The sequence below is a fragment of the Panulirus ornatus genome, chromosome 59, assembly GCF_036320965.1.
Source record: "Panulirus ornatus isolate Po-2019 chromosome 59, ASM3632096v1, whole genome shotgun sequence".
Classification (NCBI taxonomy): Eukaryota; Metazoa; Arthropoda; class Malacostraca; order Decapoda; family Palinuridae; genus Panulirus; species Panulirus ornatus.
The window spans coordinates 2,573,599-2,592,365 of NC_092282.1; the positions used below are offsets into that span (position 1 = coordinate 2,573,599).

General features: G+C 37.9%; 3 protein-coding genes across 14 annotated transcripts in view; 2 read left to right on the forward strand and 1 right to left on the reverse strand.

Moving 5' to 3' along the window:
- Window positions 1-2,801, forward strand: part of Tmlh (Trimethyllysine hydroxylase) — a 20,694-nt gene extending 17,893 nt beyond the window's left edge. For 3 of the 4 annotated variants that reach the window (XM_071696353.1, XM_071696356.1, XM_071696355.1), the window contains one exon: window positions 1,042-2,550. In XM_071696353.1, the coding sequence (XP_071552454.1) occupies window positions 1,042-1,178 (137 nt within the window). In that variant the 3' untranslated portion in view covers window positions 1,179-2,550. Of the gene's footprint in view, window positions 1-1,041 lie in introns of all 4 variants that reach the window. The other variant, XM_071696354.1, reaches the window with a different exon arrangement.
- ave (Protein aveugle) lies at window positions 2,490-11,124 on the reverse strand. Of its 5 annotated transcripts, none has more exons than XM_071696363.1 (5): window positions 11,028-11,106; window positions 7,476-7,554; window positions 6,661-6,710; window positions 5,113-5,226; window positions 2,490-3,723 (listed from the first exon to the last, which is right to left on the reverse strand). In XM_071696363.1, the coding sequence occupies exons 2-5, from the start codon at window positions 7,507-7,509 to the stop codon at window positions 3,553-3,555; spliced, it is 369 nt and encodes a 122-aa protein (XP_071552464.1). In that variant the 5' UTR covers window positions 7,510-7,554; window positions 11,028-11,106; the 3' UTR covers window positions 2,490-3,552. The 5 variants fall into 5 exon arrangements, with proteins under 5 accessions (XP_071552464.1, XP_071552466.1, XP_071552467.1 ...); XM_071696365.1 differs by having other exon boundaries at window positions 10,991-11,044; XM_071696366.1 differs by having other exon boundaries at window positions 10,995-11,039.
- A 6-nt stretch (window positions 11,125-11,130) lies between these two features.
- Window positions 11,131-18,767, forward strand: part of LOC139767223 (CDAN1-interacting nuclease 1) — a 30,632-nt gene continuing 22,995 nt past the window's right edge. Inside the window, exons 1-2 of one of the 5 annotated variants that reach the window (XM_071696362.1) lie at window positions 11,131-11,187; window positions 18,258-18,356. In XM_071696362.1, coding sequence (XP_071552463.1) covers window positions 18,265-18,356 — 92 coding nt within the window. In that variant the 5' untranslated portion in view covers window positions 11,131-11,187; window positions 18,258-18,264. The other 4 variants (XM_071696359.1, XM_071696358.1, XM_071696361.1 and 1 more) reach the window with 4 other exon arrangements.

Genomic DNA, 18,767 nt, shown 5'->3' on the forward strand with positions numbered 1-18,767 from the left:
TTTTTATCATTTGGAGACCCTTTCCTTGTATGTCTGAGTTATGGCCACTTGATGTCCAGGCATGCAGGGTTTTTTTTTTTATTATATTTCCACGAAATGACCAACCGTTAGGTAGTACATTAGTTGGTAGGCAGTCACTGACCAGGGAGGTGCATTACCGGTACTACCTGCCTGGGTATCAGGAGGGTTAGATACAGCTGCTTAACAGGTAAACACTTCTGTGGTTGTCAAGTTGCACCTCTTTTACTCAGGTAGCTGTCTTTTCTTTCTGCCTCTCCCACTGATGGACTGCTGGCATTCTGTCTGCAGACATACACTCTTCTTGTCACACATAACACTTTACAACACTTAACTCACACAACTCATTCTTTGTAACTCTAGACTTTCTCACAGTTTGCACTATGCATCAGCCCTGCCTCTAAGCCAAATGGTAGGATCAGTGGACAGAAGTAAAAGGTAGGAACAATCAGGTGGGAGCATTAGTTAGAAGTAATAGGTTGGAACATTAGGTAGACAAATTAGGTATTAGTAGTTGGTAGGAGCCTCTGAAGACACTGCACTAGAGTTGCCATCTGCCATTGGCTTGTTAAGGGTGAGGCACTAAAGGCTAAGAAGTGGCATTAGATAGGAAGGACTGACTCACCCTCTCATGGTCCATCCTCCTAATTACTGATCTCTCTCTTCAGTCATATTCATGTATGCAATTAAACTCTTTCAGTGTCACTAGCTAATTTAAAATTTCACTACCTTTTTTTTGAGTTATCCAAGAGTTCACTTTTAAAAATGTCATTACTGGAGGCTGTGTATTCACTCGAACTACTTCTTGAATAACTGTTTCATCAACCCTAATCTGCTTTAATCTTTAAAAATATGCTAAAATTGTATCTCATCAGGATCTGACAACTCATGTTGTAACATGCTTTTTTTAGAATACAAAGTTGTAGGGATTTCAGTGTACATGAGAGTCAGTGATAGATAAAGTTTTACTGTAATATGTAGATTTTTGAGGGTGAAAAACTAATGAATCATCTTGATTTGTAGGTAATGTGCTATTTATTGACAACTGGCGAGTAATGCACGGTCGCGCCAGCTACCAGGGGGAAAGGATCATGAGTGGCTGCTATCTAGACAATGATGACTTCACTAGTAAAGCAAGAGTCCTAGGTGTGCAGTTGTAGGATGTTTGTAGGTGTTTGTACAGCCTATTGAAAATCTTCAGAAAGATATATTTGGAAGAAAGTTGAACATATACTTTTGATAAGAATTTTAGCAAAATAATTTGATCCTTAGTTAACCGTAATTTTTTCATGTTTCTTAGAACACCATGGAGCTAGAATATGGCTTTCTGAATGCAGCCAATAAGGTCCTGATTGACCAAAAAAGACAGAATTTTTTCTGAGGTCAAAGTGTCAAATGTCATAGGTACAGATATAGTTACTACACCTGACTATCCCCTTGTATGGATGATCATTTCTTTTAATGTGGTCTAGTTAATGGTAAATGCTAAGAATATCATTATATGCATCTTTTGTTCATAATACAGGGGCAGTTTATAGAAAATGAGAGAAGTGATTAACTACTGTGGTTCATAGCATTGGAGTAGATAATACATAAATGCTCTGGTGAAAAATAGACCTGAATTTCTCGGCAATAGCAGCACATTGCTCGCAACTTGTGTATAAATGAATGGTTGGATTGCTGGTTGCTTATCATCTCATTATTTTCATTTGAATTGCTGTATTCTAAGACTGATTTTGAAGCTTTATTTCAGCTTGTAGAAAAGGCCATACTTTATATGGATTATGGTGTTTGAAATACATTATTAGATAATGATACATCCTGTGTAAACAAATTACTGTTAAGTCTAGGGGGGATTTAAACTCCACTCTATGGGTTACTAAACTTCATGGTTAACTGCTGTAAGTAACTCACGTGTTCAAGATGCTCTTCTGAAACAGTAGGGATAGTGTGTAGCTTTGAACGAGTTTTGAACCTGTTAAGAAATGCATAGAAACATGTTCATCCTTTTGTGGAAAACTAATCTTGATAGATAACACTGTAAATAGTTTTATCCTGAAATATATTTTTGTTTTGAGTAAGGATTTAGATTAGTAAAACTATCAGGTATGTGGTTATCAATTTTGAGCATATACATAAAAATTCTAATAAATGGTTCAGCAAAAGCAATCTGATCATTTATATGCTCTGCCACTATATGTAGAGTATGCAGGATTGGCATCACTTTTATATCTGTCTGTCTGTGGACACATTCTTGTTCACATGATAACTCAAGATAAAAATTTCATACACCATAGCTAGCCCTTATGGAGATGAACTGATAAGATTTGGGAGGCACAACTTTGCACAGTAATCAGGAAAATTATTTTTTTTGTAAGTGCTGTAATTTAGGATTAATGAATGATGGGAAGTTCAAATATCAAACATACAAGTATTTAGCAAAGACAGATATTAAGGAATACAAAAGCCTCTTGTATGACATCTTTTATTGTTCAGTCTGTTTTTTAATGAATAACTAGCAAACTTATGAAATACATATTTTTTTGTCCCTTTAAAAAACACCTGTTCATGTGCAATTATCCTACCTAAGTAATAGAAACTTTTTATTGTAATTATTTATATACAATGTAAAAAAAAAAAAAAGAAAAAACTAGTGAAGAATACTTGTATACATAAACCTTGTAATATGAATCCATGTATATACAAACACAAACTGACACGTACATCAGTTTAATGAGTGTGCAAATATGAATAAGCTGTTAATAAACTTTGCATCCTTGTAAGGGGCTTTCAACATTTTAAAATCAGCATAAGCAAAAATATGTACTACCATGTTTCTAGTAATGAGCGAAGTATTCTGACTGGGCTTCAAATTCAACTATTTCATATTCTTGATATTATTCAATCCAGCACTCTCTCCTTTGATAGCTAAAGCTCCAGGTTTAAATGTTTAACACTTTCATATAATTGTCAAATGCTGAGTGGTGTTCAAAATGCTACTGCATAAAAGCAAATTCCTAAATTTTGTTACCTCTTAACAGTTAACAATAAGCTACAATAACGTTCATATACACAAGATTTAGTCCCTATAAAGTTGATATTTTTGAAGATTCATCTTCTTAGTACAGCACTCTATGCAACCATCACTTACTTTCTTATCTCTTCTTAAACCTGCATATCAATTTTGTGCATCTTTCCTAAATTTTCTTGACTACCAGTTCTATATTTTCTAAGGTATCTAAAAATTTTTAGTGTGCTTGTACCAAATTACAGATTTTCTTAGATTTTCAAAAATCTATTTTATATTTCTATTATTGTTACACGAAATCCAATACGTTTCTGTCTTGTACATTATGGTAATTCTCTTAAACCAAAATTTTTAATCCTTTTACCAACTCTAAAAATCCCACTGATAGTTCCTTCCTATGAAAGTTTGCCCCTCCCCCATATTTTCCTAAGATTTAAAAAATGCCTTTTTAATATTATTACACATGCTTCTTTCTTTCCAACTTCAACACAATAATCTTGTCAATTTTATGATATGATGGAGCTCATCTCTATTTCCTTCATCTCCTGAATATCAGCTTTGAGGCGAAGTTTGAGAATCTCTCGCCATATAGCCTCAACATGTTCTGGGTGTCTGATGCCAAGCCTTATGAGTGTTCCTTCTGTCATACGCACCAGGGCCTTTCCCATTATATCATGCTGCAGAAACAAAATTTGTAACATTACAAATTACAACTGTAGTATAGTAACAGTGCCTAATACACAACCACTGACTAAACTGAAGGAAATTATATATTTATTGTTATTATCGTTATTACATGCGATCCCAGGCCCCTTTTTTGGCGTTCCTGCAGCTTAGAGGTTGCACTCCACAAAGCTGCAGGACTAGGTGGCCTCCTTTGGGGTTAGAAGGTCTTCGATGATGATGTATTCTTTTCTATCAAAGGATAATGAAAAGGCCTCAGTGAATGTACTTCACTCACAATGGCACTACTCACTAGCAAAGTCCTGGAATATTTTATAAGAATTACAATGGAAAGACTCAATGAGCAGTTCTTTCTCCAACTCTTTTTAGTCTCCCATTGCCTACTGCAGACCACAGTCCTCTTATATGCAGATGATGATCACACCACAGCACCCTGACAACATGGAAGCAACAACAAACGTGCAACACTGTACAATTAGAACAATGGTTCACCCAAAACCGAATATCTGTATCTCCACAGAAAACATCAGTCCCCTTTTGATCCCAGACAGACATTAATCCAACCTGGCCAGTTGTTCCCATCTAGCAAAAAAACAACCATTATGAGTGTCACATATGACAGCAACAAACTATATGCCCTCAGGACATTAAATGATACAAGATTTAAGATTTGGAAAAGAAAAAGAATTCTTTAATAACCTGTGCATACAATTTATCTGCTCCACCCTAAAAATGTCTCATTGCCCTAATTGCCACTGTAAAAAAACAAATACAACAAAAGCTGTAAAGCACTAAAATCAAAGTACTCAAAACAACCTGTTGCTACTGTGTACTTAGAAACACCTGACATCTACAAAATGAAACAAAGATCCTCCCTATGCAATCCCATTTGATTATGCTTGGCACTTAATTCTTTGCAACAGCACTGGACACTTCCCATTCAATCCACTCCATAACTAACCACCAACACCCAGACAGAAATGAAAAGCTTACCTCATCTTCATACTTCAATAAACCATACTCACAAATCACACAATCCATAAGAAACAACACAAACAAAGCATATACTCAACAAATAACCTGACAAGCATTAAACAACAGCTCTCCCAAATCAGTCTTGAATATCACCTCACCAGAACAGCTGAAACCAGACTTTTTCATCCAAGCTCTTGACGTCAACCATTCCTACAATACAATAAACATCGATTCATTACCACCTTTTCACCTAAGCTCTTGATGTCAACTTTTCCTACAGAACAATAAACATCGATTCATCACATATCAAGACTCTATGTGACCTCAATGCATCCAAAGCACTATAACCATCCGCCAACCCCTAGCTGAAATAACAATATTACCCTACAACACATTTTATTACATACCATGATTAACAGATGGGAGTACAGTTGGAAATATTCACTGCAATGACGCTTGAACCACTTCTGAACATCTGCTGTTGTCCAAAGATAACAAGGCTTTGGACGAGCCAACTTTCCCTACAAATAATTTAGTGTTTTCATTAAGATGTTTGATATACAGAGATTTATATATTTACTGTCCCTACTGATAATTTCTTAAAGGAGCCTATATCCAGGGCACTAGACATAAATGTTTCCAAAGTGTAAGTTGAATGTTTACTGTAATACTATAATAGTCCTACTGTACAAGTACTGTTTTGAGCCTGACTATAAAAGCTTACTACTGCCTTATTCCTTAAATATTACTACTGTCTTATTCCTTAAATATTGTCAAAACAAAAATAACTAAAGTGTGAAGGGCAGGAAGAAGTTTATTTGATATTCAACATATGTGTCTAAAGAGGAGATGATTTTAAAATCATGATTGTTTTTTATAACTAAGCATATTCAGTTACACTAAGACTTTGGAGAAGAAGTTGTCTTGCTCAAGGGAAAGGTAGAACAGGCCCATGAAAGAGAGGTAGTTGAGCTTTCTACAGTAAGGTCAAACAAGCTCTGACTGAATGCACATGTCCTTAAAGCTTCCTCACTAGGTATAAAAATGTCTTTCTAAATAATACATACATTTTTGTTACCAACACTCATAATACAAGGTAACTAAAAACAATTTGCACAAACAATAATGAAGATATGCGCTTACTGGCAAAGGTAACTTGGGGACAAACATAACCAGAAATTAAGAAATTCAAATAGAAAGATAGTCATAACTATTATCTGCTTAAGGTTATTGATTGTAGAAGAGCTAGAGCAAAAGTGACTCATTTAAAGAAGCAAACAGACCATTTCTTTTCCTACTAATGCTTCTTTGGCAACACATTATCAAACTATGTAGTCCTTATTGTATTACGATTTTTGGTACTTTCTTTTCTTTCCCTCTTTTTCATGTATTCTTAGTTTTCTCCAACCTCTGATTTCATGCTTGTGCTAATCTGTTGGAGTATCACAATTCTTTTATAAACATTCATGTTTCTCTGACAAGGCATGCAGGATTTGTTTTACACAATTCTAGTGGTTAACGTTGCTGACCGTGACTTATTCGCGGGCCGCTCAGAGTTGACCGCATAGGTTATAATCCTGGTTACTGCAGTCAGTCCACAGCCAACCTAGCTGTTCATCCACCCCTAGGGGTTGGTCAATGAAATCGGTACCTGGCTTTGGCTAGGATATATATATCCCTGGGGATAGGGGAGAAAGAATACTTCCCACGTATTCCCTGCCTGTCGTAGAAGGCAACTAAAAGGGAAGGGAGCGGGGGGGCTGGAAATCCTCCCCCTCTCGTTTTCTTTTTTAATTTTCCAAAAGAAGGGACAGAGAAGGGGCCCAGGTGAGGATATTCCCTCAAAGGCTCAGTCCTCTGTTCTTAATGCTACCTCGCTAAAGCAAGAAATGGCGAATATTACAAATAATGTATTTATGGCATTATTAATAACACCCATTTCAGTTTATATTTACCTTAGGTTTGATGGGCTGAGAGGCATCTCCTACAGTTTCAGTCTTGTTATCTGCAAAATATTGTGTTGAAAGGGAGCTTGATAAAGCAAGACATATTCAAAACGTTGAGATGCTTAATTAGCTTATTAACTAGTACTTGCTGATTAATTAGCATTTCAAAAATCAATGATATTCTAAGCTCTCCCTTGAACACAACAAATTTTGGATGAAAATTCAACGCACTTACATCTGTCATATCTTTAGCCAAATACTGACAATCTCCAATTTGGTCACCCCCTTCTCTGTGATCCCTCTATTTCTGATACAAATATCCTTTGTCAACCTCTCCTCACTCATTCCCTTCATATCTACAAACCATGCTCTTTACTACTACAGTTCTCTCTTACCCTTTCATCTTTTACTCGATCAAACCCCCTCAAACCACGTACTGTCCTCAAACATTTCATTTCCATTACATCCACCCTCCTCTGCACATCCTCAATTATAGCCTATGCCTAATCAGAAACTGCAGCAATTTAACCAAATTTCTAAACAAAGACAAAATCAGATACTGGCTCTTTGTACTCTTCAAAACATTCTACAGGAAATGAAATTGGCCACTTTTGTTGTTATACATAATATATACTCAGTGAATTCTGAAAAATAATAACATGCCATTCTTGGACTGAAATCGTTAAGCTATTACCATTAAGTACCATAAAAATGTAATGTGGTTCCATTACTCTTACAATGAAAGAAATCTACATAAACAAAATTTCACATTCTACAGATGATTGAACTTTGACAACCAAACCAGAACAGACCAATTTTATTACCCATTGTTTGCTTGCTGGCGAGCAGCTTCATCATAAATCCTGGAAAGATGTAACCCAGAAGATAATCTTGATGTATTTACTGAAAAGCAGAGGATATCAATGTTATTTCACATACTGTCATTGTGATGCAATGTCAAACGTTATAACATCATGATATTGTTCACATATCTACCAGTTTTCTTTATCTATAAAACAAAGTCATTACCATAGTCTCAGATTGTTAAAAAAAAATCTAGAATAAAGTATTCTAATACAGAGATAAGTAATCTGAAAGTTTATTTGTTAAGTGATACCACAGTATCAGTTTTTATCTTGCGCACGTTTGTTATATGCTTACTAAATTAAGACATTATATACTGAATTTTACCACAAACAGATCTGATCAGCCAAGGAAACAAACTATTACAAAAAACAACTGTGCCACTTAATTCTCTTTCAAACATCCTTTGAGATCTGCATTTTAGGTTTTCTGTCCTTTCAAAATGAAAATAAATGAAAATAACTACTTGTGAAAATAACTACAGAGAAGAGGTAGTAAAAGCTTTGCGGAAGATGAAAGCCGGCAAGGCAGCAGGTTTGGATGGTATTGCAGTGGAATTTATTAAGAAAGGGGGTGACTGTATTGTTGACTGGTTGGTAAGGTTATTTAATGTATGTATGACTCATGGTGAGGTGCCTGAGGATTGGCGGAATGCGTGCATAGTGCCATTGTACAAAGGCAAAGGGGATAAGAGTGAGTGCTCAAATTACAGAGGTATAAGTTTGTTGAGTATTCCTGGTAAATTATATGGGAGGGTATTGATTGAGAGGGTGAAGGCATGTACAGAGCATCAGATTGGGGAAGAGCAGTGCGGTTTCAGAAGTGGTAGAGGATGTGTGGATCAGGTGTTTGCTTTGAAGAATGTATGTGAGAAATACTTAGAAAAGCAAATGGATTTGTATGTAGCATTTATGGATCTGGAGAAGGCATATGATAGAGTTGATAGAGATGCTCTGTGGAAGGTATTAAGAATATATGGTGTGGGAGGCAAGTTGTTAGAAGCAGTGAAAAGTTTTTATCGAGGATGTAAGGCATGTGTACGTGTAGGAAGAGAGGAAAGTGATTGGTTCTCAGTGAATGTAGGTTTGCGGCAGGGGTGTGTGATGTCTCCATGGTTGTTTAATTTGTTTATGGATGGGGTTGTAAAGGAGGTAAATGCAAGAGTCCTGGAAAGAGGGGCAAGTATGAAGTCTGTTGGGGATGAGAGAGCTTGGGAAGTGAGTCAATTGTTGTTCGCTGATGATACAGCGCTGGTGGCTGATTCATGTGAGAAACTGCAGAAGCTGGTGACTGAGTTTGGTAAAGTGTGTGGAAGAAGAAAGTTGAGAGTAAATGTGAATAAGAGCAAGGTTATTAGGTACAGTAGGGGTGAGGGTCAAGTCAATTGGGAGGTGAGTTTGAATGGAGAAAAACTGGAGGAAGTGAAGTGTTTTAGATGTCTGGGAGTGGATCTGTCAGCGGATGGAACCATGGAAGCGGGAGTGGATCATAGGGTGGGGGAGGGGGCGAAAATTTTGGGAGCCTTGAAAAATGTGTGGAAGTCGAGAACATTATCTCGGAAAGCAAAAATGGGTATGTTTGAGGGAATAGTGGTTCCAACAATGCTGTATGGTTGCGAGGCGTGGGCTATGGATAGAGATGTGCGCAGGAGGATGGATGTGCTGGAAATGAGATGTTTGAGGACAATGTGTGGTGTGAGGTGGTTTGAGCGAGTAAGTAACGTAAGGGTAAGAGAGATGTGTGGAAATAAAAAGAGCGTGGTTGAGAGAGCAGAAGAGGGTGTTTTGAAATGGTTTGGGCACATGGAGAGAATGAGTGAGGAGAGATTGACCAAGAGGATATATGTGTCGGAGGTGGAGGGAACGAGGAGAAGAGGGAGACCAAATTGGAGGTGGAAAGATGGAGTGAAAAAGATTTTGTGTGATCGGGGCCTGAACATGCAGGAGGGTGAAAGGAGGGCAAGAAATAGAGTGAATTGGAGTCATGTGGTATACAGGGGTTGACGTGCTGTCAGTGGATTGAAGCAAGGCATGTGAAGCGTCTGGGGTAAACCGTGGAAAGCTGTGTAGGTATGTATATTTGCGTGTGTGGACGTGTGTATGTACATGTGTATGGGGGGGGGGTTGGGCCATTTCTTTCGTCTGTTTCCTTGCGCTACCTCGCAAACGCGGGAGACAGCGACAAAGTATAAAAAAAAAAAAAAAAAAAAAAAAACTACTTGTGAACTAAAATATTAATGGTGAATGATGCAAACATAACTATTTATATGTAAAGTACTGACAGTATACAATATATATATATCCCTGGGGATAGGGGAGAAAGAATACATCCCACGTATTACCTGCGTGTCGTAGAAGGCGACTAAAAGAGGAGGGAGCGGGGGGCTGGAAATCCTCCCCTCCAATTTTCAATTTTCCCAAAGAAGCAACAGAGAAGGGGACCAAGTGAGGATATTTCCTCTAATTCTCAGTTCTCTGTTCTTAACCCTACCTCGCTAACGTGGGAAATGGAGAATATGTACGATATATATATATATATATATATATATATATATATATATATATGGAAGCAGGAAGTGGATCATAGGGTGGGGGAGGGGGCGAAAATCCTGGGGGCCTTGAAGAATGTGTGGAAGTCGAGAACATTATCTCGGAAAGCAAAAATGGGTATGTTTGAAGGAATAGTGGTTCCAACAATGTTGTATGGTTGCGAGGCGTGGGCTATGGATAGAGTTGTGCGCAGGAGGATGGATGTGCTGGAAATGAGATGTTTGAGGACAATGTGTGGTGTGAGGTGGTTTGATCGAGTGAGTAACGTAAGGGTAAGAGAGATGTGTGGAAATAAAAAGAGCGTGGTTGAGAGAGCAGAAGAGGGTGTTTTGAAGTGGTTTGGGCACATGGAGAGGATGAGTGAGGAAAGATTGACCAAGAGGATATATGTGTCGGAGGTGGAGGGAACAAGGAGAAGAGGGAGACCAAATTGGAGGTGGAAAGATGGAGTGAAAAAGATTTTGTGTGATAGGGGCCTGAACATGCAGGAGGGTGAAAGGAGGGCAAGGAATAGAGTGAATTGGAGCGATGTGGTATACCGGGGTTGACGTGCTGTCAGTGGATTGAAGCAAGGCATGTGAAGCGTCTGGGGTAAACCATGGAAAGCTGTGTAGGTATGTATATTTGCGTGTGTGGACGTATGTATATACATGTGTATGGGGGGGGGGCATTTCTTTCGTCTGTTTCCTTGCGCTACCTCGCAAACGCGGGAGACAGCGACAAAGTATAATAATAATAATAATATATATATATATATATATATATATATATATATATATATATATATATATATATATATATATATATATATCAACCACTTTTCATTACCTCACCTCTTTTACCCTCAAGTGTTTCATTTCCAACACATATAACCTCCTCTGTAGTCCGTTCCTTGTATCTATATGATATTAGCGAGATTATTATACCTACATATTACAGGAGTGCTGCGTTGCTCAACCTTACCTACGTTACATTGATCCAGTGTTGACGTCCGTCAGCTGGGCCTCAGATGTGTTTACCTGTGACGTCATCAGCTGTTGCTTACCCCCACCCACTTGTTACTGTTGTGTTACGTGGGTGTGATTCCCCGTCGTGAGGGTAAGACTGGAGAACTATAGTGGAAGTAAGTCTACATGACATTATCCTTTATCGAAAGGGAGCAAAAGGAGAAATTTACAGACTTTTATTGTCGTCCGCGGGATTCAGTGTACGGTTGTAGTAGTAATGTGCAGGAATTCCATGCAAATCTTCATCGACATGTTTATCAGTTTGGCCAGATCTCAGCCCACCCTACTATAAGGTGCTGAGTTTTGCTGATACCATAATAGTTCAAGGTAAGCTGAACTCTCAAGTTTTTCATTGATGGAACCTTTCATTATTATTGAATTGATAGAATGGCTCGAGTTACTCAGGAAAGAAATCAGCAACAGACCATTGGGTCCTTTCCAGGCATTTACCCTGAAACAAGTTAAAACCAACAAAATTGAACATGTCTAAAAACTCGAAAATGTCAGCCAATCCACATATTAACAATCCAGTTGAGAGTGAAATCAGTGTTCTATCTTTAAATAGATGCCAAGCTGAGGATGGTTGGTCTGATAATTTTGAGTGTGTATCTGTTAACCTTTAACCCTTTACTTTTATACAAAAGTTGATGATATGTATACAGCACTCTAGAAATTTATTTATGTCGGTTGCTAACTATTGTATAGAGCTCTATGTCATTCCGAGCAGGAATTGGGGTTAACTGTAAAGGAAAGGAATCACTACTTTGTTTTCTTCCTCACACTGAAACGGTATCCTTTTACTGGATATTTCACAGGGATATATATTTTCAGTATATGATTCCCATGGGATCACAATGGGTTTTCTCCTGAATAAAGAAGCTTGTGAAATTACTCTAGCTGCTCCTATGATCTTTTGTAACATGCACACACACACACACACACACAGATGAGGATGTTCAGTTCCCAACACTCAGGGAGGCTCAATCCCTGACACTTTAAGGCTTATTCCTCGACTCACTGAGGAGGCTCCTTCCCCAGCTTCATCCTATGTCCTCCACAGCATCATTTTGCATCCTTCCTCACTCCCTGACACACTGATGAGGCTCGCTCACTCCCTGACATACTGAGGAGGCTCGCTCACTCCCTGGCACACTGAGGAGGCTCGCTCACTCCCTGGCACACTTTGCAACAGGGTCATTGATGAATTATGTCTGGCATGCTTTTTATTGGTTGCCTTTTGATATACAATACAATACAGACTCAGTATTACTGTGGTTATGAAAATATGACATTGATAGCCTAAGTTTGTACAATATTATCATAATTTTTTTTAGACACTGAAATCCAAAGCTTTTAAGAATAGAAAAAACTTGCAAAAAATTCTTCTCCTATGTATAAACACATGCAGTAACTGATCCTTGTATTTCTTACACCTTGTCTTCTGATCAGGCAAGAGAGAGCCTTGGTAAAAACTTGAGCCTGGCAACACAGTGTAGGCATGATGTATGGGAACACTTGTTCATATCCCAGGAGCCCTGTTGAAAGAAGATGCAACATTACGTATGTATACAATGCATTTACTGTACACATCGATACTTTGGGAAGTTTCTGCCCAGGAAGCCACATAGTAAATATCAAGAGTTTAACGAACGATGCTAAAATCAATTGAGAAACGTTACTGATTTAGTAATAAAACAACACAAACCTTCGTAATGTAATGAAAATCGTCAAATATGTATAATCCATGTTTTACAAGTTACCCATACAACTGCTCATTTTCTCTTATCTATTAGCAGTCCTTTTTTGTAGTTGGGTAACTGCTTCAAACATTTTAGGCTGCTCTTGAAGAATAGGATCTTGAATAACATCTGAAATGGAACAGTTGTCAGATATTTCGCTGTCTTTGATTAATTACTAGCTTTCTAAAGGCTGATTAAAAGAAACTATAAAACTTACTAAAAGCATATTATACCCTTTCTCAATGCAGATATCTGTAACAATACAATCTCGAAATTATTTGTGAACAGAGCTTTTGAAATACTATGAAACTAGTGAGCATTGAATGATCTAATTACGATCACATAAAATAGTCTGTACACACGCTTCAGTATGTTCAGGATGAAATACAAGCTTTGCTTATCAAGCTAAGTATCTTTTATGATGGAAATGCACAGTTAAGAACATGACACAGACAGTTGATAAAATCTATGTTCATCACAAATAAGTCTGAGAGTTGGTGATGGATGTGGGTTTCAGCGAAAATATACAAATACAACTAAAGTGTGTTCGTATTATTTCCAGTGTGTCATACAGACAAATGCAATGTGATACCATTTCCCTCATATTACGGTGTAACTGCATGTAACACTGTACAGCAACACTTTCACTCTTTATCTAGTGTCATATTTCCCATAAACTTCCACTATCATTATTAATGAAACTCTCACCATCACCGTGTGCGCAGCTGCACACCTCCTTAAGACAACTTTCTGAACATGACAAATTAACTCCCACCATGACTGTCCACGCAAAAACGTGAACTGATTATAATGAAATCATAAAAGGAGTACAGAGCAACAGTAAGTACTAAATGCTTCATAGATCTAGGCAAGATACAGCAGTGTCCGGTAAATGGCTAATGAAGTTTAACCCTGAAAAAATATAGTTTTGAAGATGGGAGTTGGTTTAAGCAGATTGTAAGTAAATTGTAAGCCATTTTGTGAGGGGGGAAACGAAAATTTGACAGCTTATAAGAACAGTATGTGAGTAAGATAAATGACAAAATTTGCTTCAAGTAATGAAGACCACTAGAAAGCTATACATAACGTACATTCGCCTCAAGCTATAATGCAACTAAAATAGTGCCAGGATTTAATGGAATGAGTTACGAAGGGAAGTTATCAGTTTACTTGACCGGGAAGATATAAGAATTAGGGGAGGTATTGTACCTGCGCATTAATTTTCTAGGAAGCCATGACTTCAAAGACGTAAAACCCAAGACCCTCTATAAAATCACATTGGTAAACGATTATTGGAGGAAACATGAAAACGGCATTTAAGATTCCAAGAGACCTATCCGAGGTTAACGTAGAACAGTTCTTACATACCAAAAAGAATCAAGGACAAGATTCCAAGAAAAATGCTGAAAGGACGAGAGAGGAAGCGCTCTAGAAGCGAAATTCAAGGAAACATTACAATAAAACAGTGATAAGTGACCGAATACTACGTGTGTAAAGCTGCAACTTCATATGCAAAAACTGTGAAAGAAAAAAGGTAATAACTGTGTAAGTAATAGTCTTAAAAGACTACATCCGGAATATTCTTTCTTCTCAGCATCACTGGACGCAAGGATCTGCTCACCTGTTTCCCCCCCAAGAGATTGTTTACATTGCTTTTGAAAGTGTTACATTGTGTGAGGGAAACGCGTGCTAAAAAAAAAATAGAATAATTTAGCAAATTTGAAGTGATTTCCAAGTGCATGGTATATATTCTTTGTGTAGTTGATAGCAAGGTAGGCATCACAGTATGAATGTATTGTGATACGTAGTTGGATGTTAAGCGAAATTTTGATACACGTTGGTAGAAGCAAAGACTTGGCGTTGCGGCTAACAATCAAGCAACAGTCAGCGAAGTTTTCCAAATTTCAGGCTAAGAATATAGGGTCTTGCTGTTACGCTTTGGCTTGAGTTTCTCTTTCATAGACTATATACACTACACTTATGTAGTGCCACCAGTTACTCAGCTGTGTTTATTTTAACTCATCGAAACTAACTTTAGGAAAATGGTTATTTAAGCAATTCACTGTGATCACAGAAATACGTGCGGAGCAAAAATTGGACCGTGATATTTTGAATGAACGATTTAGAAGAGACTTTTTTCATAGTTGATCGCTGTTTCTCGTGTTTATAAAGTAGTGCCAGGAACAGACTCTACTAAAAACATAGCTCCCTATCCACATTCAGGTCCCACAGAACGTTCCATAGTTTGTTTTGGATGCACCACATACCCTGCTTCAGTCTAGTGACCACGTAGACCCCAGTATACCACATTGTTCCAAAAAACTTTTCCCATGAATGCCCTTTATCCTCCTGCATGTTTTTCAGGCTCCTGTCACTCAAAATCTTTCATCCTTCCATTGGGAAAATGTTTGTTTCAAGTAAAAGAAGATAATACACATGTAAAAATCCTTGAAAAATTACTTAACCATCCTAGAAATGTAGATTTACTGTAATTTTAAGTAATTTAGTGAAAATATAATGGTCACGTATATGAAAATGCACTGCCAACATGGTGTCAGATAGCACATGGCAGTCCCCAGCAGGAGACGGATTGCAATACACTTTTTTCTACAATAATTTAGGTTACTAGGTGAGGCTAGGTAATGTTTTTATAGTTTGTACAAATTCTGTTGATAATTTACCGGTGTATAACCAACACTTATTAAGTAACCTGTACAAATTCTGTTGATAATTTACCGGTGTATAACCAACACTTATTAAGTAACCTGTGGTTTTGTTTGATAGGTGGAATTTATTAAAAAAGGGGGTGACTGTATTGTTGCCTGGTTGGTAAGGTTATTTAATATATGTATGATTCATGGTGAAGTGCCTGAGGATTGGCAGAACGCTTGCATAGTGCCATTGTACAAAGGCAAAGGGGATAAAAGTGAGTGCTCAAATTACAGAGGTATAAGTTTGTTGAGTATTCCTGGGAAATTATATGGGAGGGTATTGATTGAGAGGGTGAAGGCATGTACAGAGCATCAGATTGGGGAAGAGCAGTGTGGTTTCAGAAGTGGTAGAGGATGTGTGGATCAGGTGTTTGCTTTGAAGAATGTATGTGAGAAATACTTAGAAAAACAAATGGATTTGTATGTAGCATTTATGGATCTGGAGAAGGCATATGATAGAGTTGATAGAGATGCTCTGTGGAAGGTTTTAAGAATATGGTGTGGGAGGCAAGTTGTTAGAAGCAGTGAAAAGTTTTTATCGAGGATGTAAGGCATGTGTACGTGTAGGAAGAGAGGAAAGTGATTGGTTCTCAGTGAATGTAGGTTTGCGGCAGGGGTGTGTGATGTCTCCATGGTTGTTTAATTTGTTTATGGATGGGGTTGTTAGGGAGGTGAATGCAAGAGTTTTGGAAAGAGGGGCAAGTATGCAGTCTGTTGTGGATGAGAGAGCTTTGGAAGTGAGTCAGTTGTTGTTCGCTGATGATACAGCGCTGGTGGCTGATTCATGTAAGAAACTGCAGAAGCTGGTGACTGAGTTTGGTAAAGTGTGTGAAAGAAGAAAGTTAAGAGTAAATGTGAATAAGAGCAAGGTTATTAGTATTAGGTACAGTAGGGTTGAGGGTCAAGTCAATTGGGAGGTAAGTTTGAATGGAGAAAAACTGGAGGAAGTAAAGTGTTTTAGATATCTGGGAGTGGATCTGGCAGCGGATGGAACCATGGAAGCGGAAGTGAATCATAGGGTGGGGAAGGGGGCAAAAGCTCTGGGAGCCTTGAAGAATGTTTGGAAGTCGAAAACATTATCTCGGAAAGCAAAAATGGGTATGTTTGAAGGAATAGTGGTTCCAACAATGTTGTGTGGTTGCGAGGCGTGGGCTATGGATAGAGTTGTGCGCAGGAGAGTGGATGTGCTGGAAATGAGATGTTTGAGGACAATATGTGGTGTGAGGTGGTTTGATCGAGTAAGTAATGTAAGAGTAAGAGAGATGTGTGGAAATAAAAAGAGCGTGGTTGAGAGAGCAGAAGAGGGTGTTTTGAAATGGTTTGGTCACATGGAGAGAATGAGTGAGGAAAGATTGACCAAGAGAATATATGTGTTCGAGTTGGAGGGAACGAGGAGAAGTGGGAGACCAAATTGGAGGTGGAAAGATGGAGTGAAAAAGATTTTGTGTGATCGGGGCCTGAACATGCAGGAGGGTGAAAGGCGTGCAAGGAATAGAGTGAATTGGAACGATGTGGTATACTGGGGTCGACGTGCTGTCAGTGGATTGAACCAGGTCATGTGAAGCGTCTGGGGTAAACCATGGAAAGTTTTGTGGGGCCTGGATGTGGAAAGGGAGCTGTGGTTTTGGTGCATTATTACATGACAGCTAGAGACTGAGTGTGAACGAATGGGGCCTTTGGTGTCTTTTCCTACCGCTACCTCGCACACATTAGGGGGGAGAGGGTTGTTATTCCATGTGTGGCGAGGTGGCGATGGGAACAAATAAAGGCAGACAGTATGAATTATGTACATGTGTATATATGTATATGTCTGTGTGTGTATATATATGTGTACATTGAGATGTATAGGTGTGTATATTTGCGTGTGTGGATGTGTATGTATATACATGTGTATGTGAGCAGGTTGGGCCATTCTTTCGTCTCTTTCTTTGCGCTACCTCGCTAATGCGGGAGACAGCGACAAAGCAAAATAAATGAATAAATTATAAGGTGTTATGCTGTATCACATTAGAGTGTAGAATGAGAGTGATGCTTGGATATGCGTCAGCTTGACTAAACTGGCATATATTTGCATAACACAGAGATTGCTCCAGGTAAAAGGAAAATTTGAAAAATAAGATGGGTGGTAAAGTAATTCTTGACTCACTGCTGCTGGTTATTTGGCAAAATAATCTCTAATTAATGAGAAAGTTGGTAATGGTGCAGGCTATGAAGCTTAATGAAAATGTGGTGTTCATTTGTAAAAACGTATTGAAATACTTTAAGAATTCAGAACATTTGAAAACTAACTTTGCCTTGTATCCAAGATTTACTGTAATTTTCATTGTTATAATCAGAGTATGTTAACGATATTATTGCCTTGTCTTTGCTGATTCATAGTAAAAATGCGAATGAGAGATCATCTGTATACATTTTAGCAGATGAAGTCAGTCTGTGAAGACTTTTCAGAGACGGAATCTAACCTTTAATTATCCCGTGGAAGTGGTACCTTCATCCCCTTCAGTAACATAAATGGTTTTGAATCACGGAGCATGGGAGGCATCTGGTAGATGACTGCTTGCTAAATGATATAGTGGTTCTGAAGACCCATTTCTGAATGGCTTCCAGCAAGTTACAGTATATGTATTGTAAAATTTCTTTCAGTCATAGATTTGAATGATTCTGAATATGGTACATTCAGAATTCAGTGCATGAAATTTTTGTCTGGGATGCAGTTTAACAAATATTTCTTTTCAGCCTAGTTATGAAGCTTCAGCAGTACAATGAAATAGTAAAAGCAATTGATAGCAAGTGTCAGAAGAATGTTGTGGCGGCTCTCGTTGAACAGTTTCCCGAGTAAGTTACCTTACTACTGTATTTAAAGTGATTGCGTGTAATGACGTTAGTCTGTGAATTTTGATGACATTATGATATGAATTATTTATTGATCTTCAGTATAGTTCAGTGCTGGAGTTGCTTTACATGCTTATGTTTAAGTCTTTGTACGGCAAGTCATTAGTTCGATCATTTTGGCTTTAAAAGATCAGGCTTGGATAGATTTCTTTTCCATCAGTTAGTTCATTCAAATATGAGGTGCATGTGTTCATATGCTCATTCATATATATATTTTATTTTATTTTTATTTTGCTTTGTTGCTGTCTCCCACGTTAGCGAGGTAGCACAAGGAAACAGATGAAAGAATGGCCCAACCCACCCACATACACATGTATATACATACACGTCCACAAATGCTAATATACATACCTA

Bases quoted from the DNA above. Each gene is read 5' to 3' on its own strand.
- ave (XM_071696363.1), bottom strand. From the start codon at position 7,509: ATGATGAAGCTGCTCGCCAGCAAGCAAACAATGG. The intron at 5,227-6,660 runs GTAAATATAAAC...AATTATTTGTAG, and splicing joins CTCAGCCCATCAAACCTAAG to GGAAAGTTGGCTCGTCCAAA. The intron at 3,724-5,112 runs GTATGTAATAAA...TTGTTTCTGCAG, and splicing joins ACTCCCATCTGTTAATCATG to CATGATATAATGGGAAAGGC.